The sequence below is a fragment of the Lissotriton vulgaris genome, chromosome 5 (assembly GCF_964263255.1).
Source record: "Lissotriton vulgaris chromosome 5, aLisVul1.2, whole genome shotgun sequence".
Lineage (NCBI taxonomy): Eukaryota > Metazoa > Chordata > Amphibia > Caudata > Salamandridae > Lissotriton > Lissotriton vulgaris.
In genome coordinates, this window is record NC_141693.1 from 1,143,775,799 (window position 1) to 1,143,790,551 (window position 14,753).

At 45.2% G+C, this 14,753-nt stretch overlaps 1 protein-coding gene across 1 annotated transcript in view; it reads left to right on the top strand.

Moving 5' to 3' along the window:
• ATRNL1 (attractin like 1) overlaps positions 1 to 14,753 on the top strand; it is a 1,808,663-nt gene that overhangs the window by 1,232,327 nt on the left and 561,583 nt on the right. The window contains exon 21 of the mRNA XM_086919594.1: positions 390 to 442. Coding sequence (XP_086775720.1) covers positions 390 to 442 — 53 coding nt within the window. The remainder of the gene's footprint in view (positions 1 to 389; positions 443 to 14,753) is intronic.

Consider the following 14,753-nt stretch of genomic DNA (forward strand, 5'->3'; position numbering starts at 1 on the left):
CGATCGCAGAGCAATTACCAGGAATAATCCAAGGCTAATTTTGTGACTTTTTTGTGGAATGTCCCTCTGTGCTGTGAAGGGTTGGAGAATCTGTTGAACTTTTGCAAAGGTTGAGGCAGGTCGCTGCACAATGCCCACCAGTGTGCCGCTACCAGCCTCTACGCATGAGTCTGGTTTCAGCCAGACCCAAGTCCTGCTAGGGCTCATGATACACAACTGCAAGCAAAGCGCATGGTGTGCGAAAAGATATGCTGATCAGAGCGCAGCAGGAGTGGTGTGTGAAAAAAGCGCGTATCTTATTTATTTGTAAACGTAGGCACTTGTGCGGGTCTGAAATCTGCCATTCTTGCTTTATGAACTAATTAGTACTTTTTCATATCTTGCTGCAGGTGTGACTCTGAGAATCGGTACCTTGGTAACCCACTGAGGGGAACATGCTATTGTAAGTAATAATTATTTTTTGGGCATTTCTTTTGCATTTGTATTGGACTTGGCAGAGTGGGTGCATATGAAGCCACTTTAAAAAGATATCTAATATTTGTATTACATTGCTTGGAATTCACAGCCACGTGGCAAACAAACGAAATCCAGACTGACTTATCAATAACTGTATAAGTTTACTATCGAAAGTCCTTCTGTTTTTTGAAACTACTCACTTCTCCTGCTGTTCTGTATTAAGCGGATTCTGATGGGTAAGAATCTACCTATACCGGTTGCCTATGCAAGGCTATTTTGCAGTATTTATGATCAGAGACTGCTACCACTGCACTGGTGATTGCAGTCTCCAAATACTGTTGAGGTTTCCCCAGCGTGTACAGTGGTCGTTATACCTTCAGCTTTTTTTGGGGGGGGGGGGGGGGGGTTCGCAGTCAGGTGTTTCTTTGGTTGTCAGTTCCTTCATTAATGTGCAGGGCAATAATAACCTGTCATCGGGCTCGAAAGTTTGGAGATTCTTCTTGTGATGTCATCAATGCTCATTTCACAAGAGTAGCATTGTGCGTTGCCACCACATGTCCTCAGATGTATAATATAGTAGAAGAAATGTGAGACCAAACAAATAACTACATCGGCTTTACTTTTGCAGAGCCGATGGGAAGGGATTCTGCAGGGGTTAACTTAAAAGGAAGACCCTATTTGGGTTTTTCCTTTTCTTACATAGGTTTTTTTATATGTGCAGGAACCCCGCTGTTATGTTTTTTTGTTGGTTGTAGTGAAGTTCGAGCAGAGGCTTGGCAGACGTTGGAATTGGCTGTCGTTGTATTCCCTTGCACTGCTTTCCTGTTTCCTAGTTATATCTCTTCACTGTCACTGGCTCAAAGAGGTGGGTGGAGCAGCAGATATAGGCACCGCGCGCAGGAAGCCCAAGTGTGCTCCCCCTGTGTAAGGGTTGGGAGGAAGGGGAGGCGAAACGCACTGAGATTTCAGCCGCCCTCTGTCTGTTGCGTTGGATGCTTGGGAGGCGCTTTTCCATATCCCTGCTGACGAAAGGAAGCCCACCCCACCCTGGTGCATGCAATTGGGGGTGGCCAAAGTGGAGGAAGGCAAAACTGTGGACCTGATAAGGTGAAAGCCCATCATGCAAGGGGAAGTAAAGGACAAGAGAGGCAAGATTTGGGGCAAGCAGAAGGGTCTGGTCCAATGGCGGGCAGGCTCAGCAATAATAATATGGATTCCGGAGCGAAGACCACAAGCGCACATGGCATAGTCAAAGGCTGTGTGCAGTTTCAGATTTGCTGTGGGCGGAGCGTTACTGGAGTGGGAGTTGCATAGGGAGTGAGGCAGGGTGGGTTAGTGAATTCTGTTAGTTCAGATGGCGTGATAGTTTGTACAGCTCAGCCGAAGGGCTTAGAACTCTGCTTGCCGCAATAAAGCGTACAGTGGTGAGAGAGCGCAAACTGACTTAAATGTATAAATACCTCACACTTACATGTAGTAAGCACAAGTCATGAAGAGAAATGCCATGAGTGCTAATAGTATCTGCAACTATATTCTGAAATGTATAATTAACCTAGAAATTTAAGTAGAAGTGGAACTAATGCAGAAATGTGTGAAATCATATGGTTTTATTAGATGTGATAATTCCTGAATCCATGTCGTGTAGCTGCTAAATGTAAGATGGCATGCGGGTAAACGTAGAACGAGGTAGGCCTCAGGGCCAGAGATGTGTTTCCTTTCAAGACATGGATTGCACTAATGCTTTAGCAATAAGAATTGATGGGCCATGATTTATAGATGTGTTTATTGGATAACAGAACAAGAGTATTAACATGCTATTAATTAATGTAGGATTTGAATGTTATAATCATTATGAGAAATGCAGTAGGCCTGAAAATGTTATAGCCTTTGATTTACATGTATTAGTCTGGTCCGAGAAATGTTGCAGACCTTTTTGGAAGTCTATGAGAATTGGGATCTTGGCCGCAGATGTCTGTCTGCAAGAGAAGGGGGGATCCAATTATAAAGACATGAATAGAGGGTTGTTCAAGAGAAGGCCCAGACATGGAGGAGGGTTCCGGAATGTTTTAAGGGGTATCAGCGGGCCGGAGAAGAGTCTGAGAAGCAAGGTCAACTCTTACGCACAAAGCCCAACACGAAGCAGCATGGAAAAAGCCAGAAAATATACCACGTGAGGGGCGTCTCTCGAGGGGCGTCCCAAATGTTGTTGACTGTTTTGTATTAGGGACAGCACCCCTGGGTGGAGTTAGAGCAGATGCCTGAGGACCCTCTAGAGAGCGGATGGGTAGGCAGAGAGGGGTCATGACTGGAGAATTGTAGGTTTTCACCAAGAGACTAAGAGTGGGTGACTTCCCTAGGGGGTCATTCACCGCTGACACCTTTTGATAGGTAGGGACTTTGTTAAGTAGGGATACCATCTAGAGCAGGGTATGGACAGCCTAACCTGTGGTTTTCCTCCAACTTAAATGTCGGAGAGATCTCAATACGTGTCTATGTTGATAGCTTTATTATTCTTAGAACTTGTATTAGTAGTCTTCTTTGCTCGTCTGAGGGTTTTCAGAGAGCACATGTATGTAATTGGGCCCGTGTATCTTGTGAATCTCATTCTGAGATGCCTGTACCTGCAGCTTATCCTGACTATATAATAAATCTTTGAAAGCTAGAAGTTGTCTGTGATCTTTCGGAGCGGAGTCCTTTATTGGGTGAACTAACTTGGTAAGAGATGCACTTTCTTCCCTCAATGACAGGCAATAAAGGTTCAGTCGACCAGATCGGGGTTTAGATCAATAGTGATAAGATATCGATCAAAATCTCGCCCCCGCAGTTGGTAGCTATAGAGGATGGTTGCCTTCTTGAGGAAGGTGATCTAGGCCAGGTTAGATTACCCCAAGGCCCCTAGAGATCGATGATCGGAAGAACCGCCTGCCGAAGAAGGTCCGGATGACGTAAGACAGAAAAGCAGCAGTATCGGTCGAGAGTGAGTATAAAGGGTCATGCGTGCTAGATTGCGGTGTTTTTGTGTTGTATCTATGTTGTAATGTCTGGCGGAGTTGAATGCCTGTAGAGAGATTGTGGAACAGGTTGTGAGCGCGCGCAACCGGTGGAAATCTTAAGTTCAAGGAGAGCTTAAGTGGTTCGGGTGTATCGGACACCCAGAGTAATTGTCAATTAGTGTGAAGGGGGTCATGAGGTACCATTGATCGCCCGAAAGACCGAGATAGGGGGAACGAAAGAGTGAGTGCGTGAGTAACGAACGCTGGTCGGAGGTTACTGTGTGTGTAAAGAACCTATCAGAGAGACGATAGACATTTCGTCAGTTGTATTGACAATTACAGATAGACTGTGGACGTACAGTCGAGGGAAGTGACCGCTTGGTCGGAAGTAGTCATTTCTTTTCAGTGTATGAATGGGACGCATGCATGACCGAGAGAAGAGCTGAGAAAAGGAGGGGTGCTGCTGCGAAGCGGAGACGAGTGACGTCAGGAAGTGCCGCGCTGGGATTGGCCGGCCGGAGAAAGACCGCGCTGCGATAGGCCAAGCTAGCAAAGCCGCGCTAGGATTGGTGGATTGTCATCAGGAAGCAAACAGAGTATTGAGGCTAGAAATTGTGCGTACAATTATGAAGTGTTTTAAATGGTTGAGAGCCGTGTTTAAAAAAGAGAGGCGGAGATCGTATGAAGGGGAAGAAGCCCCGCCGGAGGGTACGCCGGCTCGTTACATGGCGGTAAATGTTGGGCTGCATACGATCTTATGGATATCAGAGTGGAGTAAGATTACAGAAGGAAATGAGGAACTGACGTTCCCGAAGTACGGGACGTTTAGATTAGAAGTACTACACCGACTAAAAGCAGTTATGACCGCAACGAGACCCTTGCCTAGACCAACCCAGTTTGAAGCCCTTAATGCATGGATTAGGGCAGCGCACGAAAAGAACCTGAACAGACGACAGGAAAGGGTGAAACGATCGGTAAGGGCAGTGCAGGATGCCAAGTGGGATGCGGATGCAAAAAGATGGAGGGTGCATAACATGGAAGTAAATAAATTATATCCAGTGTTAGAGATGCCCGGGAACAAGAGCCCCCTAGAAGAAGATGATGAGAGCGAAACAGAGGACAGCCTGATAAATAGATTATTGACAGACAGGCCACCCCCGTATAACAGAGCAGGGGGAGATGTCGAGCATAGCGAAAAGGAGGGGGGCAGTGCAGGAGAGCATGGGCCACTTCCCAGTTCCGATTGGGATCCCGTTGCAAAGAAAGAACTGTCCCAGCCTGGTCAGGTGCAGCAGGTAGTCGGGAGGTTTGTGGTACAAAGGGCGCCGGAAACGGAGTGTGCCACATCCTACGCATTGCCAGATGCACTACAGGTACCTGTTACCATAGGTCCTATAGTATCGATATATGACCCAGAGAGAGCCAGAGGGGAGGAACGGGTACGGAGGGACAGAGAAAGAACAGAAATGGCAAGAAGGAACGATACGATCAATTCCCCAAGTCAGATGCCGATACCAAGAGAGTGGAGCACCCCGGTGCACACAGCAGAGGATATGAGGGGATCTGGACGAAAATCCTTTCAGGAGCTGAATGAGTACATGAAGAAGTGGGATGAGGCAGTCGAGGTTCACAGGAACATCATAGCAGCGGAAGCTGAAAGGGAAAGCCAGGATAGCGGAGCCCGGACTCACTGCGGGGCTGGGGAGAGCAGCCCGGAGTGGGGCGGGAGAGACAAGGGCAGTAGGGGAGGCACCCCTGGGCCCGGAGTGGAGGTAGATCAGACCTAGAAAACGGGGGTCCCGAGAGTGGAGGGGTGTCCCGCCCGATACTCAGTGAAGGGGAGAGGAGAACGCAAGAGTACAGAAACAGCTTTAAGTGTACCCACTGTGTGCCCGGCACCAGAGAACAGAATAGGAGTTGTGAGAGGCCGCGCCACAGTCCCTGTGATGATGGACATGAGCGTAGTCCAGGGAATATGGGCAACCAAGAAGGATCATATCAGATACTGAGTGATACTAGACAGAGAGAGAATGGCGACCGGAGGGAGAATAGCAGAGAATCCCACTGTGAAAAGAGAGAAGAAAGAGAGAATGAGCAGAGTAAGATTGGGGTTAACAGGCCCGTGTTCCATCACCTTCCAAGATCGGATGGCCGAGCATGGGACCTGGAAAGATGGGAGCAAGGGAGGGCACTCATTAACTCTCCCGAGCCCAAACGTAGGGCTAGGAGTTGGGATGGTAGAGAGACCAGTGAGCCCCCTTCGAAAGAGATACTACGAGCTGAGATGAAAGCCAAGAGGCTCGATGTCGCCGGCTTAAGGTCAGACCTGGATGACATGGTAGATGGTACCCTGCCGTTGGAAAGAATGGAAATGTATGAGCAAGATGAAATACTGTTCATGGCAAAGGACATCACTCGAAAAGCGAGGGCAATTCATGAGAAGTTAGTCGAACTAGCAGGCAAATATATGGTGGACCAAAGCATTACAGGGGAACCACAGGCTACATTATTCAGATCGAGACCTAGATGAGAGGAGAACAATAGGATTGAAAACACACATAAGGGAATTGATCACTGGAATCAGGACATGGAGGGCACTAGATAAGTGGGAAGAGAGGTGGTCCAAGAAGGGGACCGTCAGGAGAAGGGGACCGTCAGGAGAACCACGCTTGGTATGACGCCAGGAAGACTGCAGGGAATAGAGGCATACCCTTTGCGTGAAGTCGCAAATGGGAACTATGTGCACGTCCCTTGGAGTAGGGGAGACTTAGCTGCTTTTACCACCTCCTTTCCCAAATTGCGGGAAAACCCAGTGGAGTGGTACAAGCAAGTTGAGAGATTTGTAAAAATATCAAAGGTCCTATGGATAGATCTGAACACGTTGTTTGACATTGTAGTGCCAGGAGATTTGTGGACGGCATGTAAGGTTAGCGCTGAGTGGCCCACAACGGAGCCAGAGAGAGATGCTAAGACAAATGGGCCGTCCGAGATTGTGATGGCAAAATTTGAGAGAGTGATGACTTGGCTGAAAGAGAAAGTGCCAATGCAAGACATAGATTGGGTCAAAATAGACCGGACAAGACAGGAACCCAAAGAGACAGTTCACGAATATTACGAAAGATTGTTGAAAGCGTTTAAACAGTATAGCGGTCTGGATGTAATGGATCCAAAGGACATAGGGCAATTTGTGTCCAAATTCGTCCTGGGTTTGAGACCGGATATTAGTTTAATGATTCAGCAACACTTGATTTGCTGGCAAAATAAACCCCTAGATGAAATACTGAGGTATGCCAGGTACTGCTGTGATGAGATAGACTCCAAAGCAAAGAAACTAAAGGAGAAACTGATGGTGGTACAGATGCAGGCAGCCGGGAAGGGGGGACCGCAGCAACAGCAACAAGGCACAGGTACAGGAGGCAAGAAACAGTATAGCCAGAATAAGGGTAGTGAGGAGAACTCCACCTTTAAACCTAGAATAGACATAGCTGCCTTGAAGAAAACAACTAGGTGCCACCAGTGTAACGAGGTGGGGCATTGGAAACGCGAGTGTCCCTATAACGTTGAAATAGGAGAACAAGAGCTAGAGGAGGAAGAGGTCCAGAGTGCGCCTACAAGAGGGGTAACGCCATACCAGGGAAAGGTGCTCAAAGGGGGGGGTCCTCCTCCCCGAGCCCAGTTCCCACAGCCACCCAGAGTAGGGACTATGGGCAAGACATATAGACAGATGCCCCTGTTTGTAGGTGGAGAGGAATGCTATTACGTAGATCCACTAACTGGACAGAGAGTGGAGAGAGAGGACTGCACCCTCGGGGCAGCCTTGGAGGTAGATCAGAGGGGACCCTACGTTGAGGCAGAAGTAGCAGGGTGCCCCACGACATTCCTAGTGGACACAGGAGCCACTCGATCCACGATCAGATCAGCTGCAGTTCCAGACCTACCCATGTCTGGAGAGACCATACAAGTGGTGGGGGTCGCAAACAGAAGAATAACCAGCCAATTGACAGAACCAGTCCAGGTGAAAATAGGGAAGTACAGCGATGAGCATCAATTTGTGGTTTGCGATTCTAGTCCGGTATGTCTGCTAGGAAGAGATCTTTTGTGCAAGTTAAATTGCACTATATACTGCACCCCGCAAGGAGTGGAAGTATTGACCAATGACGACGATGCTGACTTCAAAGTCGCAAATTCCAGAATCTGTGTGGAACTGTACCCCACTTTGACAGTAGACGAGCTCCCCTGGGACTTGAGAGAGACAGTGGCACCAGAAGTATGGGACTTCACTGGGGAAGAGATTGGATTGGTCAAAGGGGTGGACCCAGTGAAAATTGTGGTAAAACCACATGCTGAGTTTCCAAGAACACCCCAATACAAATTAACTCCAGAAACGATTGCAGGTATAAAGCCCGTGATCGAGTCCATGATTAAGCAGGGAATACTGAAGGAAATCGTGGGTAGTCCATGTAACTCCCCGATTATGGGTTTGCAGAAACCGAATGGGAAATTCCGGATAGTGCAGGACCTCCGAAAGATTAATAATATTGTTGTTTCGTGTTGTCCAGTGGTACCGAATCCATCAGTGATACTGTTTCAGATACCATTCCAAGCTGAGTGGTTCACTGTGATTGATCTTTGTCAGGCTTTCTTTTCGATCCCTCTGGACGAAGAAAGCCATTTTCTTTTCGCATTTAAGCTGGAAGGTCGCGTCCTAACATGGTGTCGTATTCCTCAGGGGTATACAGAGAGCCCATCGATCTTTAACCAGCTTTTGAAGAAAAATCTTGAGAGTCTAGTGCTGCCCCAGAAGTCAGTTCTGGTCCAGTACATAGACGACCTCCTTGTGGCGTCAGAAACAGAAGAAGCTTGCAGGGAGGACTCCATTGCTTTGTTAAATCACCTAGCTGCAAATGGGCACAAGGTGTCCCCGGGAAAGTTACAGTACTGCCTGACAGAAGTGCAGTACTTGGGACACAGAATTGAGAAAGGCAAACGAAAAGTATCACCAGACAGGATAGAGGCGATCATGAAAATGAATGCGCCTAAAACACAGAGAGAAGTCAGGATGTTCCTAGGGATGGTGGGGTATTGCCGACAGTGGATTGCGAACTTTTCACTGAAAGCAAAACCCTTGCAAAAACTGACGCACAAGGAGGTGAGTGATCCGGTACCATGGGACAAAGACTGTTTGATGGCATTCTTACAGCTGCGAGAGGACCTGTGTCGTGCTCCGGCATTGGGAATGCCTGATTACGATAAACCATTTTTGCTCTACTGTTGTGAGAGAGAGGGATGCGCAAAGTATTGGAGTAGTGTGATCGTTTCCTCCCAATTGTTTACATGCATAATAGTATCTTCTTCACAGAAGTCTGTCATTGCACAAGTACATTTGGGTGGTCTTCCACTTTGAAATTGTAGACAAGTTATACGCTTGCATTCAAGAGTCACTAGTTAGCTACTCAGTGTATGTTCCATACATTTTTTTTAAGTCACACAATGAACATTTCTAGCAAAGCACATGTGGCAATAGTGCACAGTTCCTGTGAGAAATGTTCTGTTTGCACCAGTCTTCCACAGGTGAAAATTAAACCAAGAGACAGACTAAAACCAATTGCTAAAAATATGTCAAATACAATAGTTGGAATTTACACAAGATTTCAGCACTGTAAAGATCCAGGTCTTGGTATGAGAGAAATACAAGCATTTCCCTGTGGTATTTGCTTAATATTTTAACGATGATCCAAATGTATTTTGTAATAATTTTTATTAATTTTATACAATAAAAATTGACTTGACTTGACTTGACAAACATTTCCCTGTGGTAGCCAAGTCCAGAGCAAAAGAGGCATAACAGGTGCAAGGTTTACCTCCTATCCATGGTCCAGATTAAGCCTCAATGGCAGGCTGGACGAATGCTTTATCAAAATAGCTCAGCTGTAACTGTTGGTGCGGAAGTAGCAACCTGTGGTCCCGTAGCCAAGAAGAATGCTGGATCTGAAGGTATAATTTGTGCATCAAATGTCAGATGTTGTCTTTATGTTACCACCCATTGCACTGATGAGACAGATGCCTGAAACGAGAGATGCTGTAGCACCAGTTGGGGGTAAAACTGAAGCTAGCTTCATCCTTGATTTTTCTGGAAGAAATGTTCAGTTTAATCGTATAACTCGCGCTGTTAACCGATCTGTGTCATACGGGAACTTTTATGTTTCATATGAATCAGGGCTCTGAATAGGATGTTGACAGCCTAGTCCTTTCCTCACAACTTATTAAAGTTGTAAGACTGAAATGATTTTCTAAGAGTGAAATTTTATTAACATTCCTATCAGCGATTCAATTAGACCCATCCATAGGCCACTTAAATTGAACAGAAATAAATTAATAAATGGTAAGAAAAAAACGGACACCTTGGGCTTTATTTAGCTTTTGGACTCAACTGAAAATCCTCAGATTTCTGGAGGGGGCTCATAATGGAGAGTACAATCACACGCCTGAGTTTTTTTTCCCACTTTATACATATCGTGGAAGAAATTCAGTCGGTAGATTTTATCCTGTATTTAGAGTTTCCTTCATAAGTTGGAGAACTTTCAGTTCCCTCAACCTCAAAACGAGGCCCTTTGTCAAAGGACAAAATTGCCCTTATCCAGTGAGGGCTTAGGTTCACAACCCGCGTTGTAGTAATCTACCTTGCTTTTTTAGACTGAGTGCCCGATTTAGATCTTGGCGGTACTATCGTCGTCTCGCTGTGGCTTCAGTTCCAAGAACTCAGTTCGCCTGCCATTATGGCAATTAACAGGTTCTTTCCAACTGTCTAGTAGTACTCTGTCGCCGTCAGGCCAGCGGGTTTGCGCTGAGCCAATGTAGATTTTCCCGGTGTGCTGGCGGAGTCCTGCCAGCGGACTCCTGATGGAGTGAGACCATGGTGTGGAGACAGGTAAGTACTACTCATCATTGTCTTGCTACACATATATGTTGTGATTCTGTCAATATGTATATGTAGGCAATGTGTAATTCCATTCATGTTACATATAGCATTGCACACCAACAAAATAAACACACTATTGTATGTACACCCACAGTCACCACAAGTACAACACCCACACCTCCCCAAAAATACTTTTTGTGTGTCTAACACAGATGTGTTCATTTTACCACAATAAGTTGTAAGACGAACACTTATGCATGACACAAAAAAATTGCATGTGAGAGCAATGGAAAAATACACACGGTGATAGCAAATGTTAACACAAGATTGATAGGGAAACAAGTGACACAGAAGCCTACCTTAGATTCTGACAACAAGGGGGTTGCTGTGCGTCGTGATGAGGTAGCAGCAGCACAGGAAGGACCTAGACAATGGGGTTCAAGATCAAATCGGAAGTGGGAACACGAAAAATGGTACGTCTTAACCTCTTTTTCTTTGTTTCTGCCAACCCGAGTATGGAGGTGTGTGTTCTCGCCACAGTTGCCTTGATGGAAAGACATATAGAAACTGGGGATTCCCTCTGACAGCTGCTTATGCCTCTAATGCTGTTGACGCTGGATCAAGATCCGGGCAGAGGCAGCAAGAGTCTGACAGTCTTACCTCCATAAAACCACCAACATCTAAGTACAGCGGCCGTACTGCCAAGTCTGCGAGCGGGAAGGCTGTAGAAAAAGCGGTGGCTAAACCAGGACTGCGAACATCTGATTCAGGGGATCTGTGATTATTATTATTTGTTTTAGCCTGTTCCTGTTTGACAATAAAAGTTTCACATGGCATCTCTTTTTCACCACATGCCAAGGTTTTTGTTGTTGGTCATCATGCACTCCTCAAGCGAATCTTTGCACATCGCTTTTTTCATCACAGTACCATGAGGAATGATTTTTGTACAAACCTTTTCTAGGTAAATTCCGTGTTAACCAATTTGCTTATTGTTTTACAAAAATGATGGTCTGGTAGCGAAAACTTTTTTGAAATGCATAATATCCCAGAGCGCCTTTGTCTGGAGCATTGTGTTTCTACTCTGTGAATTAATATGATCATACATTTCAGCTATAAAATAAAAAAATAACTTAATGGGTAATAAACCAGGGTATGCTCGAACTATGTTGAGGAAGATCGGTTGATTTGTTGGTATCTATCAATATAGACCAACAGGAATACCAATCAAAACAACAAGGGTTTCTAAAAAGAGGCTGTTGGAGGAGCATATTTGCATAAAAGGGGAGCTGTGACATAAGACCACTGGTTGACCATGTGAAGCCTGGCCTATGTGTTTCCTTCATGGAGCTCAAATATTTCCGACTCGGTTGAGGTCGCTCCATTTGTTTTTACTTTCGGTTCCAGTTGGTACACACAAAATCTACTCCAGACATAGATCTTTACTACTTCCCTCTTACAAGACTACAGAGAGACAGAAATTTTGGGGCAGCTGTGATTAAAGTGAGGGGTGCCTCTTTTTACCTGTACCCGTGTGAGAGGGTTTGACACCCTTTTCCCGGTACGATCCAGTTAGTCTCCCATAGCTAGGGGTTTTCCCTTCCTCTTGCATCTACATGGTGACATGCTTATGTTTTTGTGCGCTATGGATAGCGTCCTCCCTGAGGACATAAATACTGTAGCACAAGGTGGAGATTTGCTAGCATGTTGATTTAAGGATGTAACAATCCATATGTAATTTCACCTTACAGTGCCTGATAACCATTTTGACAAGTTACCGTAAAAACATAATTCAATCACACTCATAGTTTGACTCAGGCTGGAGAACAAAGAATTGCCCAGAACTACCTTTTTCTCCTTCAGACAGCTCTGTCGTCAAGCCTGCCAAAAGGAGGCTACCACACCCGTCCCTCCTCGAATATACCCCTCCTTTGTATCCTTCTTTGAGAATAGTCTGGAAATCACATGCCCCCACATGCATCAAGCACTTTTTCATTCGCAAACGGTGCGATTCCTTAAAATCGGCCGTTTTCGAATGCAAAAGTGCTTTTTGGGATGCATGAAGCAATTTTAGAATTTGCAACATTGTTGCGAGTTCTAAAATTGCGGGTGCTTTTAAGAAGTCGCAGATGTGCGACTTCTTAAAAGCAATGCATCATCACTTTTGACAAGTGAAAATTCGCACTTAGGGTTCCAAATTTACCGAGTGGTTGAACCACTCGGTAAATTTGGAAAAAGTGTTTAAAATGCTTTAAATGTTTTTTTTTCAACATTCATGTTACGGACACACATGTCCTTAGGACATGTGTGTGTGCAACATGATGCGAAAAATACATTTCAGGGGTGCATGGGGGGGTCCTTTGGACCCCCCCCTGCACCCATGAAATTTTCTAAGTGCCACTCGCAATTTGCATTGACTCCTATGGGCCTTTTGGCCCATAGGAATCAATGGAAATTGCGAAAATTAACTTAAGAATTCGGTATTTCTTTGGGATTCGGTAAAAAATGCGATTTTTACCGAATCACAAAGAAATACCGAAAAAAATGATGCATAGCATTTTGCATTTCCTAAATAGCGATTCCTTAATTTTCGCTATTTAAGAAATGCAAAATCCTAGATTGATGCATGTGGGGGTAGGTACGTAGCTTGAAAGGCTCCATTTCCATTCTTGGAATAGACATTCCTGTCAAAACTTTTTCGGTTTCCATCTCTCTTTGCTGCCCTCCTCTGCCTAAAGGAATGTATTTTAAACGTGGCACATACTTTGATTTGCGCTGGTTTGCCACCAGTGCGCATTGAACTAGGTACAAAGAGCCCTGCAGAACCATTACCAGGACTTCTGGAAAAAGTCTACAGCATCAGTTGTCAGGGATGTTCGACCAGGCAGAGGCTTCAGAAGATGCTGTGTCAGTCAAGGCTTGGAATATACCTATGACTGAGGAGGAAGACCTTCCTTGGAAGAATGATACAATGATACACTGTGCTTCTAGGTGTGTGCAGAGAAACAGACCTTGGAAATGGTCGATAAAAGCAAGGACCAGCAGTCTCAAACCTGTGTTGAGATTGTCTCATGTAACTGAACCACTGAGGGTCTACAGGAGTTTGCATCCCAGCTGGGCAGAACCAAATCAAAGGCCCGTTCTTCCTTAGAGGGTTGAGGATGAGCAGCAAAGCATCTTGCAGGACTGTGATTGTGATGAGCCTCTATTATCCAGACTTTAGGTAGCTGTATCAATCCTATCAGACCGGGACACAGATTACTTTCCATTTTATTTTACACTATCGTACTGTCGCATTGACCAAGCTTGATCTTATTGATTCTAAAACAATTTCCAACATCTCTCCACCCCTTGGAGTTCCAGAAGTAATATAATGTAAATGTGTAAGTGGACCCTGCCCCCAAAGTCGCAGGTTTTAGACACTGAGTAATTAATAAAACTGAGTTTACTGCAGGAGTGTTGGTTGCAGCTGGAACGCAAATGTGCCCATGTCAATATGAAGCAGTGGACTGGCGCACACACTCCGTGTTGTGTTTTGGGCAGGAAATGCCCTTGCTTATATTTTTAGTGCAGTGGAAATGGGTGCTGCGTTCAGACCATCTTGAACACAGCAACCTCTATTTCTTTTTATAAGGATAGAAAAGAAGGTGCAAATAATGTTTTTATCCTCAATTGCAGTGTGTCTTACACAGGAGAGGAGCTCTGGGTCTGTTGGGCATCCTACTTGAGAAAGGCTAAGGGGAAGGATAGATGTCTCTTGCTTGTGGCTTTGTTTGTCTGTTGGAGAAATAAGCTAGTGCACGGCAGGAGGCATGTCTGTAACGTCAGCCTAGAACTAGGTCGGTAGCACTTTTTGCAGTTATTACAGTTGCATATACACCATTTCACCATACTTGTATACAACAGGTCATCCTCGAACACTTATTTTATCCAAGCAAGAACTGGATTTTTTCAAACTACTTCTTGTTTAGTAGCCGCTAATTATTAGAAACTCATATTAATGTTAGTGTCGGACACTGTGTAGCATCTCATTGTGGATCTATTAGTTTGACATGTCAGTCTCACAACTATTTTGTTTCATATTTTTAGTAGACTCTTAACACTGTATAAATGTGGTATTTGTATAGCACGAACATAGGCAGTGGAGTGCTGTACAAGATCAAATGCAAGCATACAGTCAACGAGTGATATGGGAGGAAGATGGGTTCTGGAAGCATAGGTGTACATTTACTGCACTGTGATGCAGAGGCGGCATCTCCGCTACGACGGAGCAGTGTCGCCCCACTGCTATTTGAACAGTGCAAAAATAATAAAATTATAATAACAAGATGTTATTATTGTTTTATTTTTGTGTGCGGGACTCCCTAAGTGCGCATGAATGTTTGGCC